At 43.6% G+C, this 24,397-nt stretch overlaps 2 protein-coding genes across 2 annotated transcripts in view; both read right to left on the bottom strand.

Annotated features, from left to right (window-relative positions):
• The window catches only part of LOC134800627 (prolow-density lipoprotein receptor-related protein 1-like), a 33,589-nt gene extending 12,732 nt beyond the window's left edge, over positions 1–20,857 (bottom strand). The window contains 20 exon segments of the mRNA XM_063773112.1: positions 471–546; positions 1,443–1,535; positions 2,690–2,778; positions 3,578–3,790; positions 4,062–4,205; positions 4,466–4,594; positions 4,596–4,766; positions 4,874–5,067; positions 5,503–5,676; positions 10,295–10,453; positions 12,088–12,252; positions 13,001–13,099; positions 14,448–14,563; positions 15,678–15,798; positions 17,038–17,165; positions 17,374–17,591; positions 18,121–18,308; positions 19,543–19,763; positions 20,398–20,480; positions 20,729–20,857. Of these exon segments, the coding sequence (XP_063629182.1) occupies positions 471–546; positions 1,443–1,535; positions 2,690–2,778; positions 3,578–3,790; positions 4,062–4,205; positions 4,466–4,594; positions 4,596–4,766; positions 4,874–5,067; positions 5,503–5,676; positions 10,295–10,453; positions 12,088–12,252; positions 13,001–13,099; positions 14,448–14,563; positions 15,678–15,798; positions 17,038–17,165; positions 17,374–17,591; positions 18,121–18,308; positions 19,543–19,763; positions 20,398–20,431 (2,732 nt within the window). The 5' untranslated portion in view covers positions 20,432–20,480; positions 20,729–20,857.
• Positions 20,858–21,349: 492 nt separating this feature from the next.
• Positions 21,350–24,337, bottom strand: LOC134800628 (low-density lipoprotein receptor-related protein 8-like). The gene is made up of 3 exons (XM_063773113.1): positions 24,331–24,337; positions 23,979–24,149; positions 21,350–21,657 (listed from the first exon to the last, which is right to left on the bottom strand). The coding sequence occupies exons 1-3, from the start codon at positions 24,335–24,337 to the stop codon at positions 21,350–21,352; spliced, it is 486 nt and encodes a 161-aa protein (XP_063629183.1).
• Positions 24,338–24,397: the final 60 nt, after the last annotated feature.

Here is a 24,397-nt window from a genome sequence, read left to right on the forward strand (position 1 = left end):
CCCTCTATGATATTTGGTCGAGCACCCCCCACCTATCACGCATCGTTCAAAAGTTGCCATACAAACAAACACTACACGCGATTACATAAATAATATTGACCAGGTTCGAATCCCGGTTATGTATGATAGATTAAAAAAAAATGAATGCCATTATTATTAAATCTAAAATCGACGCCATGGTTCCTAAGAACAGATTTCGCTATCTCTAATAGTTTCTGACTTCTCCATACTGACCCATTTGGATTGATCACCCTGTATAATATACAAATATATATAAATACTTTTATACATAGAAAACATCCATAACTCAGGAACAAATATTTGTGATGAACACACAAATAAATGCCCTTACCAGGATTCCAACCCGGGACCTCCTGCTTCGTAGGCAGGGTTACTACCGACTAGGCTAGGAGGCCATGAAAACTTACAATGAATGATATTGACATATTGCCGGCTGTGTAGGTACTTACTTGCAAGTGTGGTTGTGTGCGTGCTTCGGTATGCACACCTGTGAACATGAGCGCCAAGTGCACGGGCCTTCTTCGCCTGCGTACAATAAATTATCTGTTATTGCTTACCTCGCCAATGTCGCTGTCGCTTAGGGTGGTATTCCATCTGTCCAATGTCAGTACGTCTCACTCTCTCATTAAAGCAAAATATGAGACGCAAATACACATTGGACAAAGAAATTGGATAGGTGGAATACCACCCTTATACCGGGTGTGGCCTGTAACACGAGCAAACGGTAACACTTTTGTTCAACAACTTTTAAAATTATGAAGTATTTAGACGCCATCGCCACGGCATATCATTGTGATTGACGTCGCTTGTCACGTCTAAAACATAACAAAATTCGCAATACATAACGTCTTAGAATAAACTTTAAAGTGTATTAAAAATCAAACCACAAGTTATTTTTAAAAGTCTCTGAACAAATGTTGGTCAGTATGAGGAGTACAGTCTACAGTTTAATTTTTTACTCATATTACAGGCCACACCCGGTATACTTTCATTTAAATCACGAGTCTATGACGTCTTAAATGACGCATCAGACATCAAAAATTACCTAAAACAAATAAGTGTTATGGACAACACTAATCGATAGATTATTTGAATCAAACTCTAGTATAAGTTACGTCGACACTTCGTTCGCTAGTTTACGGTAGTGACAGCGACATCTAGTGATCAATTGAGTAAACTTTGAGCGCACTACATCTTGGGTATTCCACCTGTCCAATATTTTGGTCCATGGCTTAAAAATTTTAAAATTAGAATTAAATATTGATTCTCTGCTGATTTGATCAAAAACGAATTGATGTAGAATGATTTTCGGCAACGCAACTAGATGGCGCTACAGGGTGCGGTATAAAGTTAAATAATAACCCAACACGCGTGTATAAGTAACTCTCCTAAACATAATGTATAATGTGTGTAATACGCACCGGTGTCGCAGTCTGCGGTTGCGGGCACGCAGCGGCCGTCGCCGCACATGCGCTCGTCCGAGTCGCACACCGACTCCGATGAACGTCTGCTGCCTGTAAACAATTATATGTATAACTAGATGACACGGCGAACTTCGTTCCACCTACCTATATCTATCTATTTTATTTACTACTTACTATAGTCTGTATCTTTAGGTATTTAAGTAAAAGTAAACAGACAATTTGTACATTTTCGGGTAGTTATAACATTTATTGGTTAACCAACCAAATACAAAACCGCCTGGATCTGTCACTGAACGACCTGACTTTAACCTACATTATTTGATCATGTAATGTTTTCATCTACCCTCAACTAGCTTAAGGAGCCATTTGAGGGTAGATTTTGTTTACTTTTATTTAAATACCTAAAGATACAGAGTATAGTTTGGCGCAATGACCCAAAATGAGTTTTGGCCTCCGACACAAGAGCACGCCATTTTACCCGGTCCGGCGCGGATTCACGCCTGCTTTCACTGACACCGAGCTCCCGGAGATCTGCCTCCACTCCATTTTATTTGCACTTAACTTTTTCTTTCATAAGAACCTTCTCCTGACATTAACAAACACAACACAAAAAGAATCAGCGAAATTGGTGAAAAAAGCCGTTCACGATGCCGTGACCAAGGGAAATAGGGATTCATTCATCATCATCATCTCAGCCATAAGACGTCCACTGCTGAACATAGGCCTCCCCCTTGGACCTCCATACGTGCCGGTTGGAAGTGACCCGCATCCAGCGTCCTCCGGCGACATTAACAAGGTCGTCTGTCCATCTTGTGGGTGGACGTCCTACGCTGCGCTTGCTAGTCCGTGGTCTCCACTCGAGCACTTTTCGACCCCATTGGCCATCTTCTCTGCGTGCAATGTGGTCTGCCCATTGCCACTTCAGCTTGCTAATCCGGTATATATATTTGTATATATAGATAAACATTTACATGGTACGAGTTTCTCGTTCTTGTACTTCTTGTTTTTAAACATCTAAATTTTGCATTACGATATTACCCCAGGCATATATCGTACTAAATTTTACATATGAAAAGCACCAAAATCGCACCGCAATCTTTAGCCAGTAGCGGACAAGCGGTTCAATGTACCTCATAGCGGTTGACGCTTACATCGCGTTTGGATAATTCGTCATCGTATTGGTAAGCGCCGACGGCCATAAGGTACCTTTAACCGTGGAACGTCACAAATGGTGTAGTACGTACACATCATGGAGTTCTCGTCTGAGCCGTCGGGACAGTCGACGTAGCCGTCGCAGAGCAGGGCGGACGGCAGGCACGAATCGTTGCCGCATCTGTGGACCATGCACAAGTTGATTACCAATATATAAAGTTGATCTAAGAGAGAATAGATTAAGGGCCAGTTGCACCAATCACAGTTAACAGACTGATCAACGTCAAGCGGCAGAGAACTATGAAATTTTCCATACAACCAAATTTAGTGAATATTAAAACGGTGACAAACGGTTTGGTGCAACCGACCTTAACCCATTTAAGCTATGTTTAAGCCATTTCACAGTATTTGTTTTTTTAAACATAGGCGGTTGCCTGGCATATCCCTCTCACCCCTCTTCATCTCCCCCCGCTATATTTTACCGTCTCCCGTCGCAACCCCATGCGGCGCGCATCGCCCCGGCGCACTATAATGCTGCCATCTAGTTGTGCAGTTCTCACAGCAGTAGGGTTTTTTCGGTAGCTACAGACGGACTGCTTTTCGCACAAATAGGTCGCGATAAATCTTACGCGAACTCAACATCGAACCCAGACTCTCAACCATTTGTCTACGCAGGACGCTGGAGTTTTTCAGCCACATAAGAAACAAGGTCATAATCTTGAACAACTCATAGTTTATGGCAAGGTTGATGGCAGATCAAGTCCGTTCTACCCTGGACACATAACTGCATGTCGCGCTTCACGATGCCAAAAACAGGCACAGATGGCGGGACACTGTCAAAGAGAATCTGATCCCACGGGGATTTCACGACCCTCAGCAATAAGGAACACGACGCGAGGAGGAGGAGGAGGAGGACAGATATCACAGCAATAGGGTTTTGTCGGTACCTACAGATATTACAGCAATAGGGTTTTGTTTACCTGAACATCGGCGGCTGACAGGCGTGCCGCTCGCACCCCTCCTCGTCTCCCCCCGCCACGCAGTCCCGGCGGCCGTCGCAGCGCCAGGCGGCGGGCGCGCAGGGGGCGCCGGCGCAGGCGAGGCGCGCGCCGCACGAGGGCGCGGGCGGCGCCGCGCACGCCTCCTCGTCCGAGCCGTCCGCGCAGTCCACCGACCCGTCGCACCACCATTCGCTGGAATTGGAAAAACGTTCGATGAGGTTGAAAGGGCTAAACGCCACTTGCACCATCCCACTAACCCGGGGTTAAACTAGTAACCATGGTAACTGCAGGTTTAACCGGTTAACCCCGGATTAGTAGGATGGTGCAAGTAGTAAGTCTAATATTGGTACTAAAGGACGGTTTGTCTATCTCGTGACCGAGACTCTCTCCAGCGTTCAATCGATCCCGCACCCGTCCGCATTTTCTGTTGCTACACCTATAAACTATATGGCGTTGTACATACCGTAACACACAGTCCTTGTGTCTGCCGCACGGTCTGGCTCTAGCAGCGCATAAAGGCGCGCAGCCAGTCTCGTCGGAACCGTCCGCACATTCCGCCGCTCCGGAGCAACGTAGGGCGCCACGTATGCACTCGCCGTTGGAACATCTATAACGTTGAACGATACTTAGGAAAAATGACATAAAAAAAATCTTATACATTATTAGTCAAAAAACTAAAAAGTTCATAGTGGCAGCTACTTTTAAAATTTGTTTCAAGAAGTGTAATTTATTTCCGCTACTTTTTTAATTGTGTTCAAGTAATTTACATTACGTTTGTTTCAAAGTTTAGTTCTCGTTTAGTCCAGTTTAGTCGTTAGCGGCCCGGGATGCAGCGTCCGTCCGCGCACCGGAAGAAGAGAGACCAACCTGAACTCGGTCTCGGAGCAGTTCCGGGGCTCGCAGTGCAGCTCGTCGCTGAAATCGCCGCAGTCGTCCTCGAAGTCGCAGCGCCAGCGGCCCGGGATGCAGCGTCCGTCCGCGCACCGGAAGAAGAGAGACCAACCTGAACTCGGTCTCGGAGCAGTTCCGGGGCTCGCAGTGCAGCTCGTCGCTGAAATCGCCGCAGTCGTCCTCGAAGTCGCAGCGCCAGCGGCCCGGGATGCAGCGTCCGTCCGCGCACCGGAAGAAGAGAGACCAACCTGAACTCGGTCTCGGAGCAGTTCCGGGGCTCGCAGTGCAGCTCGTCGCTGAAATCGCCGCAGTCGTCCTCGAAGTCGCAGCGCCAGCGGCCCGGGATGCAGCGTCCGTCCGCGCACCGGAAGAAGAGAGACCAACCTGAACTCGGTCTCGGAGCAGTTCCGGGGCTCGCAGTGCAGCTCGTCGCTGAAATCGCCGCAGTCGTCCTCGAAGTCGCAGCGCCAGCGGCCCGGGATGCAGCGTCCGTCCGCGCACCGGAAGTACGTCGCCTCACACCCGGGCCGCGCGCCGGTGCCGCAGTCAGCCTCGTCTTCGCGGAGCGGACAGTCCGCCTAAACACAATCAATCAATATAAACGACTGATCTGGCCTAGTGGGCAGTGACTCTGCCTGTGAAGCCGATGGTCCTGGGTTCGAATCCCGGTAAGGGCATTTATTTGTGTGATGAGCACAGATATTTGTTCCTGAATCATGGATGTTTGTATCTTGGTACAATGTGTATTCGCGTCTTACATTTTGCTTAATGAGAGAGTGAGACGCAATGCACATTGGACAGAGAAATTGCACGGGTGGAATACCACCCTTCGACATATTTGACAAATATGACGGGACGTGTATTTTGCCACCATTAAATTTTTTTTAAATTAAGCTATTGCGTTGTAGTAGAAAAATTACACTGTATATATTATAATTAGGCATTAAAACACGAGCGATGCGAGTTTCATAATAAGACCATATGTATCAGTTGCATAAACTAGTCTCGCTGACCTCGGCGTCGCACTGCCAGTCTCTCGGGATGCAGCGGCCGGAGGCGCAGCGGAAGTGCCTCGGCGGGCACATGCGCGCGGCGCAGTGCGCGCCCTCGTCGGAGCCGTCCGCGCAGTCCGCGTCCGCGTCGCACACCCACACGCCCGGCACGCACGACCCGTCGCCGCACATGAACTGTTATAAATTATAAAACACGCACATTATTCTGACTGCCAAGTTTGTGCATAATAAACATGGTCAGAACCCACACCCACTACGCCTGTTTCCAAAGTCTACCCAATTTGTCGAGAGATGGCGCTGGTCCTTCGAGGTGATTTTCTAGAACACGCGAACGATATGTCGACGTAGATTCCTTAACTAGTATGAACGAGTAGGCCACCCCAGGAAAACATCGTGAAGAAATTTTAGTATTTTTGAACAACGACGACCTCTCAGTGGGGAAATTCGTTGTTACAAAGACATATGTCTTACGAAGGTCGAGGAGATCGTGAAGTATGTACGAGCCAAGTCCGGATTCATCCTGAGGGTCGTGAAGTTGGAATCTCGACACAGTGTGAATTTTAATTCTTTTGTGCTGAGCGTTCCGACTGAACATCTAGCGACCTTCACCAAGGAGGAGTTTTGGCCGAAGGGTGTCAAGTTCCGGCGGTTCCGCGGCCGGCTCCCTGACACTGCGGGGTTGCGAACTGCATCGCAGCCATAATTGTGTTTTTAGTTTTAAGATATATTTTGTAATAATATGTATGCTAGTTTTAAGGTATTTATCTATGGGCCAATAGTTGCCTGAAAATAAATGTTTTCATTTCATTTTCATTTCATTTCATTTCATTTCATATGTAACTTCGTATAAGATGAATAAACTCCATAGAAGGTAGGATCGTATAGAAGTGGTATACGCGTGCCTCCGTGAGGGACAAAACATACGCAAATGCGACACTGTGATTGGTCGAATTCATTTGTTGCCCACCATTAGTGACCATTATCCATACTAAAAAAATGGTGGGGGAAAAAAAATATGTGAGACTGTGATAAGGACCAACAATAATAGCGCTTTCTCTGCTACTCCTACTGAAAGATACGTAAGACTATCCCGTTCTGTCAGTTATCCCCACCACTCATGCCCAATCCAGTTTAATACTAGATTCATGATAAAGTCTAAGGAAAAAACGTGCCTCGGAAATCAAGAAAAAGTCATTCTCGGATAGATGGCGCACACATCTTTAGCCTATGCTCGGCTAGATGGCGTGACGACACCGTTTCATATTTAACAATTTTAACACATAGATATTAGTGAATGAACATGGGTCAAGGCAAGATAGACATGATATAGTGTTATTTGCAGATGACACTTCCCTTATATTTAAAGTGGACAGAAAGGAAAATAGCTTCGAGAGCATTAATGACGCGCTATCAACCATAGTAAACTGGTTTACGGCAAACAATTTGCTTTTGAACGCCAAGAAAACCAAATGCATCAAGTTTACGCTATCTAACGTCAAGCAGGTAAATAACAGCAAGATTAAAATAAAAGGTGATACGCTGGAATTTGAGGATCGAACTGTTTTCCTGGGAGTCACTCTAGACTCCAAACTGCAATGGCATGCACATATAGGCACTCTAGCCGGAAAACTTAGTTCAGCAGCCTATGCAGTGAGGAGAATCAAACAGCTAACAAACGTAGAGACGGCCAGGCTGGTATACTTTAGTTACTTCCATAGTGTTATGTCTTATGGAATTCTGTTGTGGGGAAAAGCGGCAGATATTCAGACAATATTTGTGCTGCAAAAACGAGCTGTACGTTCCATCTATGGACTGGGCGCTCGAGTATCCCTAAGAGAGAAATTCAAAGAAGTTAACATTCTTACCGTTGCATCTCAATACATACTAGAGAATATTATGTATGTTCGGAAAAACATCCACGAATTCAAGGTTAACAGTGATATCCATAACTATAACACTAGAAACAAACATAAGCTTGCTGTGCCCGCCCACCGCCTCCGTAAGGTTAGTACGTCTTTCGTCGGGAACTGTACACGTTTTTATAACAAAGTCCCCACTGATGTAGTGAATTTACCACTTCACAAATTTAAGTCGCACATTAAGCGCTCCTTGTTAAGTAAGGCGTACTACACTGTAAATGATTTTATAAACGATAGAGATGCCTTTAAGCAGGTAGCTTGATTTCATTAGTATAATAAGTTGTTTTTTTTTTACATTGTGAATTAAATATGCTAGTGTCCAGTAGAATTGACACATGAGACAATGATGTTCTCGCTTGATTAAATTGTTTAATTTAATTTTAGTTTTGGACACTTGGAGACCTTATACATCTCTAAGTATTTATTTATTTATTTTATTTTTATTTTTGATTGTACATACCTATATTTTTAATGTTTCTGACACTTAGAGACCTTTACATCTCTAAGTCAACTTAGGCTAGTAATTATGTGAAGCTATACTGTCTTTTTATGTAACATACGAGCACAAAATGTCGTGTCTTACTGTTACATGTTATTACTATTTTAATATTATTATAGGCCGGAAGCTTGAACATGTCATGCTCGCTTAAAAGTCTTTGCTTACGGTGGCGTCGTTGATCGGGTCGCCACTTTCCCGAATGAAGGTTGAGGGAGGCGATGGCTGAGATACGCGTCATACTCGTGAACGGGTGCTGTTTGTGGAGACTGGTCTGTTTAAGCTAACACAAGCTATTATACTTAGTAACTTGATTTTTATTTATTAATTACAGTGAGACGCCTCATTCTGCTCTCGTATGTTTCTTTTCTCTTAATGAATGTATTAATTATACAGGATATTGACTCTTGGAGACCCTATACATCTCTAAGGATAACTTGATAAACTATATAATCTTATAGTTCTGACACCTAGAGACATTTACACCTCTAAATATTATAGATTTTTTTTTGTGTTTTGTATCTGTATTTTTTATGTAATTCGACATTAAGAGACCATAATTATACATCTCTTAGTAATTGTAATAATCCTACGTTAGATTGAATTGTTAGTTTTATTTTATAAAATTGTTGATGTTATTATTTTTGCTTGTATGTAAATTCAATGATGACGTGTAAAAGTGCCCTTGTGGCCTATTTGCTGAATAAATGTTGATGTTTGATGTTTGATGATGTTTGGTCAAAATTATATAAAAATAATAAAATCATTTATCCATATATACAGGGTGATTCAGGAGACGTGAGCAGGACCAACACTGCGTATATCGTTAATTATAAGCAACTGTTTCGTAGCAGTATTAGTGAGCTTAACGTTAATTTTCTAGTCGTGTTGAAAAAAAAAAGTTATTAATTTTTTTACGACATGCATGGTCACCCTAAAATTAGAATACTAAACTACCGATATTCTGTGTCAAATTGAATGTCATTACTGTCATCACGGTCTGGTTACTTTTGAAAACTCGTATCTCACTCCAGTTTGACAATTTATTTTCTTCGTAATCAAAATGCCATTACGGTTAAAGAGGTTTTATGTTTATTAATTAGGTCCTGTAGGGTTGACCATGATTGTTGAGAATTAAATTTGCCCTCACCAAAAAGTTAAAAAATAGGAAAAAGTGTTGTCGTTTCTCCTAAATACGACGGTGATCGATCAATTATCAGTTACTGAGTGTGCAGGATAAGTCCTGCTCACGTCTCATGAATCATCCTATATACATTTTTTTGATAATTTTATACGTTTTCATTTTGAGTTTTAGTCGTGTGTCGATAGATGGCAGTAAATATACTGTGACTACAAAATTTACTATGACAGGACCCCTCTATACTATCTATTCTCTTTGGTTGGTATAAACGTACTGTAATGTAAATATATGTCGGCGGCCAACCGTAAGATCAGGCAGATTGTGAAATTCCTAGGCATATCGGGAAACGTGAAAATCTTTGTCTCGTTCTCGTTCTACGCGGGGCTCCTATTTCTGGACAGTTTGCCCTTCGGGCATGTGAAGCAACCTATCGAACCTATTATCCTACCTATCTAATAATATTAGTATAATAATAGTACTACCGTACAGAAAGGACACTTCCTACAAAACCGAAGTTTGACAGCGATTCAGGGACGAATCATGCTATCCCTTTCGGCGATATAGGGTTGTCAAAATTCAAGTCATTATCTTATCTGTGGTCGTACACGCAAAGGGACGTCAAGTGGTGCCAACCGTAATAATTGCTCGGAGCAATGCTGAGCCGAACGGAGCCGATCTTGCCCGAAGTCAGGAGTGTCTCCCCACTGCTATAGGTTTAATGTGACTACCGGCAAAACATTACACATACACAGGAACTTTACCATCGGGCGGATATTACGATTGGCCTCCGATGAGTCCGACATATACATATCGTATCATAACAAAACTCGACAGTAATATCAAAGAGAATTTCTGTGGCCCTAGTGAACAAGGGTACAAGTCTCAGGCAGCGCAGTTGTAAAAGGGCCTAAGTTCCACGTAACACTTATGCCCTTTTACACCTATGCTGCGCGTGACTTGTACCCTTTTTCACTAGGGCCACAGATTTAGACTAGAGGAATATTGTCAAAGTAAATTCTGTAGTCAGTACATTTACTGCCATCTTTCGACACAAATGATTAACACTTTTAGAACGCCATTTGACTTATATCCTTATTCTTTCACTGATATGTGTTAAATGGGTGACTACATAATTTACTTTAACAATATTCCTCTAGTATAATTTCTCTGGTAATATGTAAAGCAACACCGCCATCTAGCGGACCCCGCATGAACTGGCAAGCTGTTGTAACTCACGTGGTCGGGCTTGCACGAGCGCGGCGGGCAGTTGAACTCGTCGTCGCCGGCGGGGCAGTCGCGCTGCCCGTCGCACCGCGCCGCGCCCGACACGCAGCGGGCCGACACGCCCGCCGTCACGTTGCCCTGGCATTTGAACTGCGATGACAGGCAGGTGAACTGGAAAGTGAATTTAATTGTCATGAAAAGCATGTCAAAAATAATTATTTTCAGACATAAAAGGCCCATAAACCTTACACCACCAATGCGTTTTCTGCTCCTATATAGCTTGTATGTCACCAATGTATCTTAAGAGGCCTGATTAACAGTCCGCCGGACGGTATCGGCCTGTCAGTTGTTCGGAACTGTCAACATTTTGTTCTAACTGACAGGCCGATACCATCCGGCGGACTGTTAATCAGTGGGCCCCTTTACTGTTTATGTTAGTATTTCTGAAATAGAAAAATAAAGCGCATAGTGCGATGTAAACGTCGTACCTGACGGGATAGCGGCATCTAGCGCATTCTTAATAAACGAATGTGATAGTTACCATGTCGCAATACATCAGTAGAGCTATGTAGAAAAGCAGCGCCATCTAGCGGATAATGAACTAATAAGACAGTTACCGTGCCGTAGACTTTCTCATCGCTCCCGTCGGCGCAGTGCGGCGTGGCGTCGCATAGTAGAGCGGGATGGATAGAGTACCTACTATTAGCAAAGACATATGTAACTTCGTATAAGACGAATAAAGTCTAAGGAAAAAACGTGCCTCGGAATTGAAGCAAAAGTCATTCTCGAATAGATGGCGCACACACCTTTAGCCTATCCTCGGCTAGATGGCGTGACGACACCGTTTCATATTTAACAATTTTAACACATAGATATCAGTGAATGAACATGGATCAAAATGATATAAAAATAATAAAATCATTTATCCATATATATACATGTTTTGATAACTTTATACGTTTTCATTTTGAGTTTTAGTCGTGTGTCGATAGATGGCAGTAAATTTACAGTGACTACAAAATTTACAATGACAGGACCCCTCTATACTATCTATTCTTTTTGCTATTAGCAACTCTATTACTATATCAAGTAATCGTAGTTCCCATATTTCCATAGCTTACCTGCTACAGATCAGAACACGGTGCTTATATATAGTTCGTTTTTTTTAGCATTAGAAAGAACTCCACAGAAGCAAGCGTGCAGTTTTTATCAGGCTCTTTAATTGTTAATAATTATTGAATTATCTAATGTAGCATGGTCAATACATATAATTTACCTACTTCAAATTATTACCGCTAAAAGTGCCGGATTTGGAACCACAAGCTTACTTCTGCGAAGTTCTTTTTAATGCTAAAAAAAACGGACTATAGCATTAGAAGGAAGGTAAGCGATCTTGACATGTCTTTTAATAGAAAAACGCTTTTTAAAAATCAGTACAGTAAAGGGCCATAAAGTTTGCACATCGGAATTTCGGCTTCGTAGAGCGTTGTCTCTTTCATTCTCGTTGCCTCCAATATTCTCTTTCTAAATACCGATGTGCAAACTTTATGGCCCTTTACTGTAACTATTACTTATAAAAGCAGAAGAATGTAAATGAACTAGTATTAGATTCATATTTGTTACATATTTGCCGTGACTTATTTTTAAAACGTGTTTTTCAATAAAAAGACACGTCAAGATTGTTTACCTTATTTCTAATGCTAAAAAAACGAACTATAGTTTCACGGAAAAACTTCACTAGCGCGATGTAGACACCGCAGCTAGCGACGTAATGCCATCTAGCGTATCTTTGTCAAACTACCTACCGTGTCACAGTCTTTCTCGTCGCTCCCGTCGGCGCAGTGCGGCGTGGCGTCACATATTAGAGCGGGATGGAGACATCGGCCTCCATTTCCACACTGGAACTGTCCCGGGGAACACCGGAACGATGGACAGGACTCCGGCTCGTCGGATCCGTCGCCGCAGTCATCCTGAAATTATGACAAAGATTATATTTCGGGGATCTCGGAAACTGCACTAACGATTTCGATGAAATTTGATATATGGGGGTTTTCGGAACGATAAATCGATCTAGCTACATCTATGTCCGGAAAAACGCGTTTTTTTTTAGTTTTTATAGGTTTTCCGAGCAAAGCTCGGTCTCCCATATATTTTTTATTGATTTGAGTTACAAATGAATTGGAATTTTTTTTAGCACGTAAAAGGGTGGTATTCCACCGGTCCAATTTCTTTGTCCAAAGTGTATTTTGTATCACATTTTGCTTACTGAGCAGAGGGAGCGCTGGTGGTCTAGCGGTAAGAGAGTGCGACTTTCAATCCGGAGGTCGCAGGTTCAAACCCCGGCTCGTTCCAATGAGTTTTACAGAACTTATGTTCGAAATATCATTTGATATTTATCATTTGCTTTTCGGTGAAGGAAAACATCGTGAGGAAACCGGACTAATCCCAATAAGGTCTAGTTTAAGTGTTTCAAAGGGCATGTAAGGGCAAAGTCGATGTTTAGGTCGAACCATAATACTCTCATTCGATAGGTAATAACAACACTAGAGAAATAAGGATAGATATATGAATAACCACTTAGATATGAAAGAGATAGCGCTATACCAATAAAGAACACTTCCAATATGTCGTTGTTTCATTAGATGTGCCCTTACATGTGCATGTTTACGTAAACCGTAGTCAGTCGGGCTATATTATATCTATCTGTCCCTTTCGTACCTGCGTGTCACAGCGCCACCAGAACGGGACGCACTTAAGCGTCGTGTTGCAGACGAAGTGCGCGCTCGTACAGTTCGGCGAACAGCTACGCCCATCAGACTGTAGAAAAGAAAAAAAAACAATTTATTTATAGCCCTTATCAATATTAGTTAATAACTTAAAAACCATTACACAATAAATAAAAAAAAATCTCAGTGAAACCTGTGTAAATATACAATCTTGACAAACAACCAGACAATAGATTCTAGTTAAACTAATAAAACACGTGTTGACAGTTGCACATAGACTAATTAATTGAATCTAAAAATATACCGTTATTCGAGTTACAATTACAAGTTGGTGCTTACTGCTTAGCCACAACAGATGGCAGCACTGGTATGCAAATGCATGGAATGCGTCATGATGTTGTTACAATTTTAACAAAAATCCGGCCATGTGTGAGTCGGACTCACGCACGTAGGGTTCCGTACCATTACGCAAAAAACGGCAAAAAATGGGTTATTCGCAAACAGTCTAGAACGCATAATGCCCACATTATTTTTCCGTTTTATCTTAACTTTATAGCGATGTCGACGGAGGCCCGCTTCCGCGGGGCTCCTATTCTGTGCTGTTTGGCCTTCGGTCATTTGAAGATACCTAACGAACCTAACCTACCTATGTAAAATGTGGTGATATAAAAAGTGGGCATTTTGCGTTCTAGACCGTTTGCGATGTAGACTAATAGCGATATAGACAAAATATTACCGATTATTATTATATTACCGACTGGACCGAACCATTTGCTGCGTCCTGCAACACCGTCGACGCTGCTGTATGTGTCCCGTCTACATTACCTTACGAAGGTCGATGACATCGTAAAGTATGTGAAAACGAAGACCGGATTCATCCTGAGGGTCGCGAAGTTGGAATCTCGACACAATGCGAATTTTAATTCGTTTGTGGTGAGCGTTCCGACTGACCATCTAGCGACCTTCACCAAGGAGGAGTTTTGGCCGAAAGGTGTCAAGTTTCGGCGGTTCCGCGGCCGGCTCCCTGACACTGCGGGGTTGCGTAATGCATCGCAACCATAATGGATATGTAGTGTTTAGTTTTTTAAAGTTTAGTTATAAAATATATTTTTATATATTATAATATGTATGCTAGTTTTAAGGTATTTATGTATGGGCCATTAGTTGCCTGAAATAAAGATTTTCATTTCATTTCATTTTCATTTCATTACTGTAGTCATTTTGCGTTCTAGACCGTCCGCGATTGACCCCAAAAAATCACATTTGTTGTACGGGAGCCCAACTTAAAATTATCTTAATACATCATCTGTGAAAATTTCAACTGCGGTTCATGAGATACAGCCTGGTAACAGGCAGACAGACAGACTTACGGAGTCTTAGTAATAGGGTCCCGTTTTTACCCTTTAGGTACGGAACCCTAAAAGATAATATGCAAGTACCTGCAGTACGAAGTGTTCGGGGCACTCGCAGCGCGCGCCGACCGGCCTGTCCTTTGTGGCCGGTGTGAGGAGGCAGAGACCGGTGCAGTTTAGCTTTGCGCAGAGCGCCGTCAATTCTGTAGAGAAAACCTATATTCTACTTTGGAAACTCGAGGGATCGATACGTCTTTAACAAAAGTTTATAGTATTTTATGCAACCGTTGTTTAAGAGAGGTCAAAAAAGGCGAGTGGCGTGAGTAACAATTTGAGGCGAAGCCGAAAATTGTTAATAAAGACGCCACGATTATTTTTTGACTCAGTTAAACAACGTTGCATACAATACTTTTTCTACAAGCAAGCACTTACTTTGAAATAAAATTGTAAATTTAACAAATTTTTTAATTCAATAAGTAGCAAAAATGGAGGGTACGGGCGGGAAAAGAATGAATGAACGAATGAAATGAAAAAAAAAAATGTCTATGGTTTACTTATTTGTCAGAGATGACATTTGAAATACGGTTGGCAACACTGTATTTCATTCAATATTTTTTAAGTGGTCATTACACGAAGTATCGTTAAATCGCCAAAAAGATACTGCGTGTATGCACAAATTCTTTTTTGGGGAATAGACTAAAGACTTGTCTTGACAACTATAAGGTAGGGTTCTAAAGGTGTGTGCACGACCCTTTAAATGACAAATAAAAGTACGGGAGTAGAAAAAATAATTAAAGTATGTCAAGTAACTGTCAGTAGCAATGTACAGCAAAGTGAAGTAGGGCAACACTCAAAGAGCAGTATTGCGCTAAGAAAAGCAGCAATGTACATCGAACCAAAACATGTAATTATCATAACCTCAAATTTTACAAATATTTACGATCAACGAGCATGACTGTACATTGTAGGCACCTTGACTTTGCTTAAGTTCATGTGCAATATTATTGAATATATTGGTATTTAATGGTGACAGCAGAATTTTTTCTTGAAATAGCAACAATTCAGAATGTAAACAAACAAAATGGCTGTCATTCACGATCCACATTCCACAGATAAAACAGATAAATATGTTAACGTGGAACTGATGTGATGATGCTGTCGGAAGGTAGCCAAAGGAACTCTTCGATGGAAAAACATAAATACAGTCTAGGCTCATTTGAAAGGTCTCGAGAAGTACTTGATAGACATGCAAAGGAGAGAAAGTACAGTCGGCAATAAAAGTGTGTATTAAAAAAATTTTTGACGGTTACTTGTTACCTGGTGAAGCCGGTTGTCTGGCCGGGTGGTGAACTCGTAAGTCCATAGGTTTGTGGACGGTGTGAGCGATAGTCTTGCATTCGTAGGCCCCGCCCGAACTAGGGTCTTCTGTAGCGTTCGGCTGAAATATACATATACCCCCTTATTCATAAAACTTTACGGGCCTGATTTAGTTAAATTTACTTAAAGCGCTAAAGGTTTTAATCGCCGCGCGCTGCAGTACGCGGACGAGAGCGGATCCCTAACGCTAACGAGCTACTCCGATGATGCGCGAGCGCCGCCGGCGAGCGGCACTCGGTTTTCTCTGGCTTCACACCGCTCCTAGCCATCGAACGGGGAGCGCGTGTTACTTGCAATTAAAAATTCCGTTATTCGACACGTTGCATGTGGTGTCGCGTATACTTTTTTTATTAATTTTAGTGTCGAGTGTTTTCCCGCTGGGGTGAGTTAACATTATGTAGCTTATGTGCTTAATTGTATATTAAACCTGTGCTATTAAATACTGTTATAAGCTTTTAAAGTTGCCAGTTGAGCTAGTTAATTGCGCTTCCCTTCTATACATAACACTGGACCTTGACCGGCACAAACAGACGATATGGCCTGCACCCTAACGCTTATCTCTGGGAATTCCAGGATCATTTACACGACACCGAAGTACCGGCGTAAGGGCTGGAGTTGCCGTACTACAGTCACGGAACTCGCTGGAGCCATGCCTAGCTGACGTGGTGCTACCTGGTCCCTGCAACCTCTTACTTGGCGCCTCCGTTACCGGACCCTAGTCAGGCCAGTGTTATTCTCAGTGCGCTCATCTACCCAGTGCTGTGAGGAACGGACAATATAGTTATTTATTAAGTAACTTGAGGTTTCATTGACCCGCGACCCTACCCTAGCGTGACCTAGCGTTACAATGTTTTATCCCTTTCTTACAAATACATAAGTCCAAATGACAGATAAATACAAACGATTCATAGCTAAATCAGACCTGCTAGCATGAGTTGCGTTCTCGCGCGCGACTCCATACATCTAGCGTGACTTATGGACTCGCGCGCAAGAACGCAACTCATGCCAGGCAGTGAAAGCGGCTTGAAAATCCGTCTAGTAGTTTTTGAGTTTATCGCGAACATACAGACAGACAGACAGACAGACTCGGAGGAGGAATTTTGTTTTATAAGATGTTACACATGAAGTCCTTCCCTCATGGAAAGCCACATACGTGACGTTTTCAACCAGAAGGTACCACATTGTCGGTTGTCGATAAGGCTGATTTCAAATTGAAGCTATATGGAAATAGCGCCTTATTGACAACCGACAATAAGTACCCTTTTGGTTGAAAATGGCATTTATGATTTATTTTAATAACCTTATAGTGCGGGTTGGGTCGCCGGCGGCAGCTCTCTATCGCCCGGGTCTCCCAGTCGCTCCAGTAAATGCGACCTTCCCATACGGTCAACGCGAACACGTGATGTAAACGGAGCCAGGGCATGCGATCTGAAAACAAAGGAATTTTAAACTAATACGGGACTTTCGCGTAATATAAGGTTTGTCGATGTGGGAATGCTGTTACGCATCGTTCTCCTGGCCCTGAGGTGGGCCCATTATGGGGGGGTATGAGGGACTCTCACCTCCCAGCTCTTTTCAATTGTGAAAAGAGGGTGAGGACCCTACCCACTAAGCCGATAGATGGCGCTGTACTAACCTCTAGAGAACAGCACTTTGACATGCTTCCCGTCTAGATCAGCTACAGCGATGTAGTCCTCTCTCGCATCAGCGAAGTACAGTTCGTTCGAAGCGTGGGCGATGACCAGGGCATTAGGCCAGCCTAGTCCGGCGCTGATGATGATCGAAGGCGTGGAGCCGTCCATGCCGGCGCGGCCGATGTGCGCGTTGGTGCCCCAGTCGGACCAGTAGATGGTGCTGTTGAAAACAAAACTTTATTAGAAAGTACGATCAAAACAATGTTTTGACGACCGGTCTGGCCTAGTGGGTAGTGACCCTGCCTATGAAGCCGATGGTCCCGGGTTCGAATCCTGGTAAGGGCATTTATTTGTATGATGATACAGATATTTGTTCCTGAGTCATGGTTGTTTTCTATGTATTTAAGTATTTATATATTATATATATCGTTGTCTGAGTACGCACAACACAAGCTTTCTTGAGCTTACCGTGGGGCTTAGTCAATTTGTGTAAAAATGTCCTACAATATTTAATTTAATTTATTTTATTTTATTTACAATGTGAAGAACTGAAAAACAAAGTGGGCTTTTCAATTACGCATACGCATATCGGAAACCTGAACTAAAATTTCTTATCAATACAAATGTCATGTCTTAGATGTTGTACAATATATACTTTAGATTTTCTTTGATTGTGATCTTAGTTATCCGAGTCTCAGGTGTTGAAGTGCTTCTGAGAGTCGCACTCAAAATTCTTCCATCTCACTCACCCTCTAGCAGGATGTAATGCCAACGCCCTTGGTTCCTGCAATCCCGTTCGTAAAAGCACCCGTCTGTGTGCGCCGTCCGTACGCGACACTTCCAGTGTGTCCGTGCCCTTATCGCACCAGTATATGTTGCCGGCCACCCAGTCGACGGCCAACCCGTCGGGGTTTTGGAGAGTCGCGCCGTGGAGGAGCTGAAATGATTAGTCAGTTTTAGGACAGAATAAGTAATAGTACTACCGTACAGAAAGAACACTTCCTACAAAACCGATGTTTGACAACGATTCAGGGTCGAATCATGCTATCCCTTTCTAACTTATGGCACTATCCCTTTCGACTATTTAGGGTTGTCAAAATTCAAGTAATTATCTTATGTGTGGTCGTGCACGCAAAGAGACGTGAAGTGGTGCCAACCCTAATAATTGCTCGGAGCAATGCTGAGCCGAACGGAGCCGAGTTTGCCCGAAGTCAGGAGTGCCTCCCCACTGGTTTTAGCTCTTGTCCACTCCCACGGCTCATATATGAGCCGCAACGCTTATGGTGACGTCACATCGTGGGAATGGACAAGTTAAATACTGTGATAAAGTAGATAAAATAATGAGACTAGATAACTGCTTTCAAAGATGATTTAATGTGATTGTAGCCGATTTAAATGTATTTTTATGATTTAGTAATAAGTTAAGGTTCTCTGTTACACTTTCACATATCTTGTATTGTAGGTAGAATCTGGCGAATCTATGAAACGTAGTCTGGCAACGTCGCTGCAACAGCAATGCTTTCTTTAAGTTCTATCGCGGTTCGCTGCACGCCCTTTTAATCGAGCTGCCAAGTTTGGCAACGTCGCTCCAGTACCACCGTTTCTCCCACTCCATATCAAGTGCTCCAGCGTTAGTGAGGTCGTGGGTGAGGAGCGAGCTGTGTGAATCGAGGGTCCTAGGGTCTGAAGGTATAGATAGTCCCGTGCTCACCTGTAACAACGTAGAAACCTAGAAATTGGTCTCCTTGAAGCTTAGCTTAGGATCCTTCTGACTGCGCCAAATCAAACTAATGTTATCTTTCTCTCAATCTGGCAACGTCGCTGCAAATCTTACCTGGTATCGTGATGCGTTCTGCCCCGGCTCGCTGCAAGCCTTCTTGATCGAGCTGCCACGTCTGGCAACGTCGCTCCAGTAGAGACACTGTTTCTCCCACTCCATATCAAGTGCTACGGCGTTGGTGAGGTCGTGGATGAGGAGTGACCTGTTGTGTAAGGCTCTAGGGTCCTAGGGTCTAAAGGTATAGATAGATGTCCAGTACTCACCTGTTACAACGTAGAAACCTAGACATTTGTCTCCTTGGAAGCATAGCTTAGGATCCTTCTGACTGCGCCAAATCAGACGACGGTTATCTGTCTGAAACGCAGCCTGGCAACGTCGCTGCAAAGCTCACCTGATATCGTGATGCGTTCTGTCCCGGCTCGCTGCAAGCCTTCTTGATCGAGCTGCCAAGTCTTGCAACGTCGCTCCAGTAGAGACACCGTTTCTCCCACTCCATATCAAGTGCTACGGCGTTGGTGAGATCGTGGATGAGGAGTGAGCTGGTGTGTGAGGGGTCGAGGGTGACTCGACGGATGTAGTAGCGGTTCGTGAAGATAAGGGATGCTGGTTCATCTGAAGCATAGAGAAATATAGTAAGATGTATTTTTTCCTCTATGTCTAGAGCAAAAGAAACAGATATCGGGTCAGCATAGAAAATCAAGTTCTAAATGCAACTTCAAGGTTGTTCTTTGGCTGACAAATTTAGAAGGCATTTGATCGAGGGAGACAGAGCGAGAAAATTCGACCCATGCCGCCGTGACTCGGATGGCCGAGTGGTTTTAGGCATCTGCCGCGAATGCAGAGGACGCTGGTTCGATTCAAGCTCTGGGCACTGGAGGCCTTGGTCACTTTCGTTATTTATCCACTAGCTTTTGCCCGCCACTTCATCTGCGTGGAATTAGTGACAGCAGCTAAAGTAGGTATAGCGCCTCGATAATGCTAATAGCAATCATTCAATTCCCGCATTGCTTACTTCAATTATTAGGCAATGCATTAACACTTTCAGTTCCACCCCCCTTTGCACTCTCTTCAGGGATGATTTCCGACATAAAAACTATCCTGTCCTTCCCCGGGACTCAAACTATCTCTATACCAAATTTCAACTAAATTGGTTCAGCGGCTTAAGCGTGAAGAGGTAACAGACAGACACACTTTCGCCTTTATAATATTAGTATGGATTTCAGTATATAGATTGTTGAGTACTTACTGGAGATCGGCGCACAGCTGAGGCCGTCCTCCATGAGTCTGTAGCCTTTCTCGCATTTGCAATGGAAGCTCCCGATTGTGTTCCTGAACAAATTCAAACGTCACTATTAGTTTTTTCTTTGCCGTATCCATTGCTTCTTTTCATAGTTGTTATTCCTTCACTTGGAAAGAGAAGGCTTTGTGAACTTATTAGCAGTTGAAACGGACGTAGTTTAGCGAAAAGGACCCATTATCTAAAACTTGTCATTGACTTAATTTATTTTTGGTAGAAAGTATACATTCTATTTTTTGTATTGAATAGTTTTCTTTAAATGACTTCCACAACAGTGTACCTGCAGCCGTGCTCGCACGCCAGCTCCGCGCACTCGTCCACGTCGCGGCACTGCGGGCCGGCGCGGCGGTAGCCGGCGCGGCACCAGCACGCGTAGCCCACGGGCAGGTCGGTGCAGTTCTGCGAGCAGCCGCCGTTGCGGATCGAGCACTCGTTTATATCTGCGAATACAACTTATAGTTAATAATAGGTTGTAAGGTTTGAAGCAGAAGTACAGTCGCCATCGGAGCGGCCAGGGTGCTTACCAATATCTGAACACGCCTCTATTGTCAAGGCATTAGAGTGCGTGTTCAGATATTTTTGAGCACATCGGTCACTCCGATATAGCTTACATTTGTTATAGAATAAGAGCGTGTGTAGTGTGTCGATCATTATGAATACCTAGCCCGTTTAGCTACTTTTGCTGACGTCGAAATAACTTTAAAATACAGCAACAGAGATCAGATTATTCAGAGCTACTCACTGCATCTCCTCTCATCGCTGAAGTCCCCGCAGTGGTCCTGTCCGTCGCAGAGCGCGGCGCGCGGCACGCACGCTCGGTTCGCGCACTGCCACTCGCCGGCCGCGCACGCCGAGCGGGAGGTCGCGGCGGCCCCTAGCGCTATACTCACTGCATCTCCTCTCATCGCTGAAGTCCCCGCAGTGGTCCTGTCCGTCGCAGAGCGCGGCGCGCGGCACGCACGCTCGGTTCGCGCACTGCCACTCGCCGGCCGCGCACGCCGAGCGGGAGGTCGCGGCGGCCCCTAGCGCTATACTCACTGCATCTCCTCTCATCGCTGAAGTCCCCGCAGTGGTCCTGTCCGTCGCAGAGCGCGGCGCGCGGCACGCACGCTCGGTTCGCGCACTGCCACTCGCCGGCCGCGCACGCCGAGCGGGAGGTCGCGGCGACCCCTAGCGCTGCGTCCGAGGCTGTTGCGCGGGAGTATGATGCTGGGACACAAAAAAGTTGCGAATTGTCGAACAGGAATTTATTTATAGAATCGTTTTTCAGTTAGGTCATAGTTAAAATATGACTAAAAAAGGATAGAACGATATTTTTAACCAATACCCGCAATACTGGGGACCAAATGTCACCAAAATGTAATTCAATATATTCTATTTAATTGTATGTTTTGTTACATTTTCGTAGCAACGCGTCAAACACATCCGTTGAGTAAGTTGGAGTTTGTTTACCTTCCATTTGGGTGAAAATCACGTTCTATGCTATCTTTCTTGTAAAAATGTTCTAAAATATCGATAGTAATTTAATCCCTCGCTTGACGCCTATTTAATATAACATCAGCAAATAAAAACAAGTTATAAATTCATGAATATAAAATACATGTTCGTTATAAGGCGAGCGAATCTCCTGAAAGTAGAAGGGTTAAGAAGGGGTAAGGCTAAGGGAGTACACCTGCGATCATATATAACCATGGATACCGCCTTTAGGAACATTACCGTTCAAATTCTCGGGCCAAATTAGCACACATACACAATTACGCCTACATTCAAATAAGACGACGCGTTTACAGAGCCTGTAATCAAAGCTGGTAAACAAAATAAGAGTCATCTTTATTACACTAATGGTGCATAGCTAAGTGTAGATGAAATGCATATAATGTCAATAACTACCAATCAGCGACATTAATCCGCTAATAACCTTCTTGCTGTACGTACTGGCCGCTGAGAGTTCGCGGTTCATATTTGATTAGAATATGACTTGGACAGGGATAGGATTATGCCATATAGTGAAGAACCAGTCAAATAATTCACGTATAATAATTTAATGCAGATTAAAAGATAACTAGTTAAAATGTTGTTATGACATGACAGACTAACTCAACATAAGTAAATATATCATTGTTGTATAAATGTATTCCGCTATAATAAGTATTTTGTATATTTTATTATCAATCTGCATGGCAGTGCGAAGTCACGTTCAGGTATAGTCTGTCCGTTTTTCTAAGATCAAGTACGCCATAGTAAATGTATGGCGAACTTGATCTTAGAAATCGGACTGGCTATACAGTCTGCACAATTTACGAATCGGGGCAAAAATATTTGAACAGGCGGAGTCACAATAAATCCCCACTTTCAGTTCAGAATATTTTATATGTATATAGCCGGTCAAGCAAGTTTGTCAGTAGAAAAAGGTGCAAAATTAAAATTTTGTATAGGACCACAGCCGTTCGCGCGCTTACATTTTCTAAATTTGCCGCTCTTATAATATTTTAAACTTTCGTGTTTTGAACACATATTAACTCACATTATACGACGCGAAACTGATTTACGTCGGTAAATCAAGGAAATTGAATATAATTCGCGTTAGACCCGTCTATAATGTAAGTTAATATGTTTGCCGCTCTTTTCTACTGACGGAAATGGCTTGAGAGAGAACCTACATATATGTGACAGTAGAGGGTGGATTCAAATGATCAACATTTTCAGATAATGTGTGTATTTGTTAAATTAATTAAGTGAAAGCATGATAGGAAAAATGTATCTACATATAGGAGACCGGGTATGATTATCTCACGGGTTATATCTCATGAATAGAACATATTCTAGATATCTTGCCAGGCATCCACTCAATTTCATGTCTCTCTAATTGGACAGCTTTTTTCCATAGTTCTCTGCGAATAGCATCTTGTGGGAATCTGAATGGAAAGTAATGTAAAATGACAATACCAAATTTGATTATTAATTTGAAATAACTTGGTAGTTTTTTTATAGCTCCATGTCATGAAATAAAAAAGGAAAATACAAATCTGTAAGAAGGAATTTATTACTACATTTATAATTATATAGAAAATACCTAAACCAAACACAAGTTAATAAAATAGTCTACTTCATTTAGCATAACACCATCCCTATTATCCTCGCAATTTAAAAAGTCGTATGTTGTTATGAAAGTCGTATGCAGTTGTTACGTTTTAGCTTAGCACGGTAGTATTGAAAACAAATCGTCATGTTTTTTCCAAATTCTACTGAAGTTATCTGTTTACTACAAGTGAAAAGTGATTCCACTGTCCTTGGTATGAACTAAAATAACTTCTGCACCACTTCACGACACATGAATATATTTTTAATTACAAAAAAACGTTGTTTTTATAAATCAATTTAGCCATTTGTCACTGACTGTCATCTCGGTGGTACTGAGATTGCCAATCGAGCAGTTTGTAAGTACCGCCTATCGCGGGGTAGTTTGCGTTGGGTCATAATTGAGCGGACAGAATACTTCCATGTATAGCATTTCGCTGGAGTAGACTCACAGCACATGAAGGGGTCCTCGTCGCTGCCGGCGCCGCCGCCGCCGCCGTCCGCGCAGTGGTCTCGGCCGTCGCACACCAGCTCGGCCGCCACGCAGCGCCCCGCGCAGTGCAGCGCGCCCGGCTCCGCGCACGCCGGCGCCGAGGGGGAGGGGGAGGGCGAGGGGGAGTACACTCACAGCACATGAAGGGGTCCTCGTCGCTGCCGGCGCCGCCGCCGCCGCCGTCCGCGCAGTGGTCTCGGCCGTCGCACACCAGCTCGGCCGCCACGCAGCGCCCCGCGCAGTGCAGCGCGCCCGGCTCCGCGCACGCCGGCGCCGAGGGGGAGGGGGAGGGCGAGGGGGAGTACACTCACAGCACATGAAGGGGTCCTCGTCGCTGCCGGCGCCGCCGCCGCCGCCGTCCGCGCAGTGGTCTCGGCC

This window comes from Cydia splendana, chromosome 20, assembly GCF_910591565.1.
Source record: "Cydia splendana chromosome 20, ilCydSple1.2, whole genome shotgun sequence".
NCBI classification, from domain to species: domain Eukaryota; kingdom Metazoa; phylum Arthropoda; class Insecta; order Lepidoptera; family Tortricidae; genus Cydia; species Cydia splendana.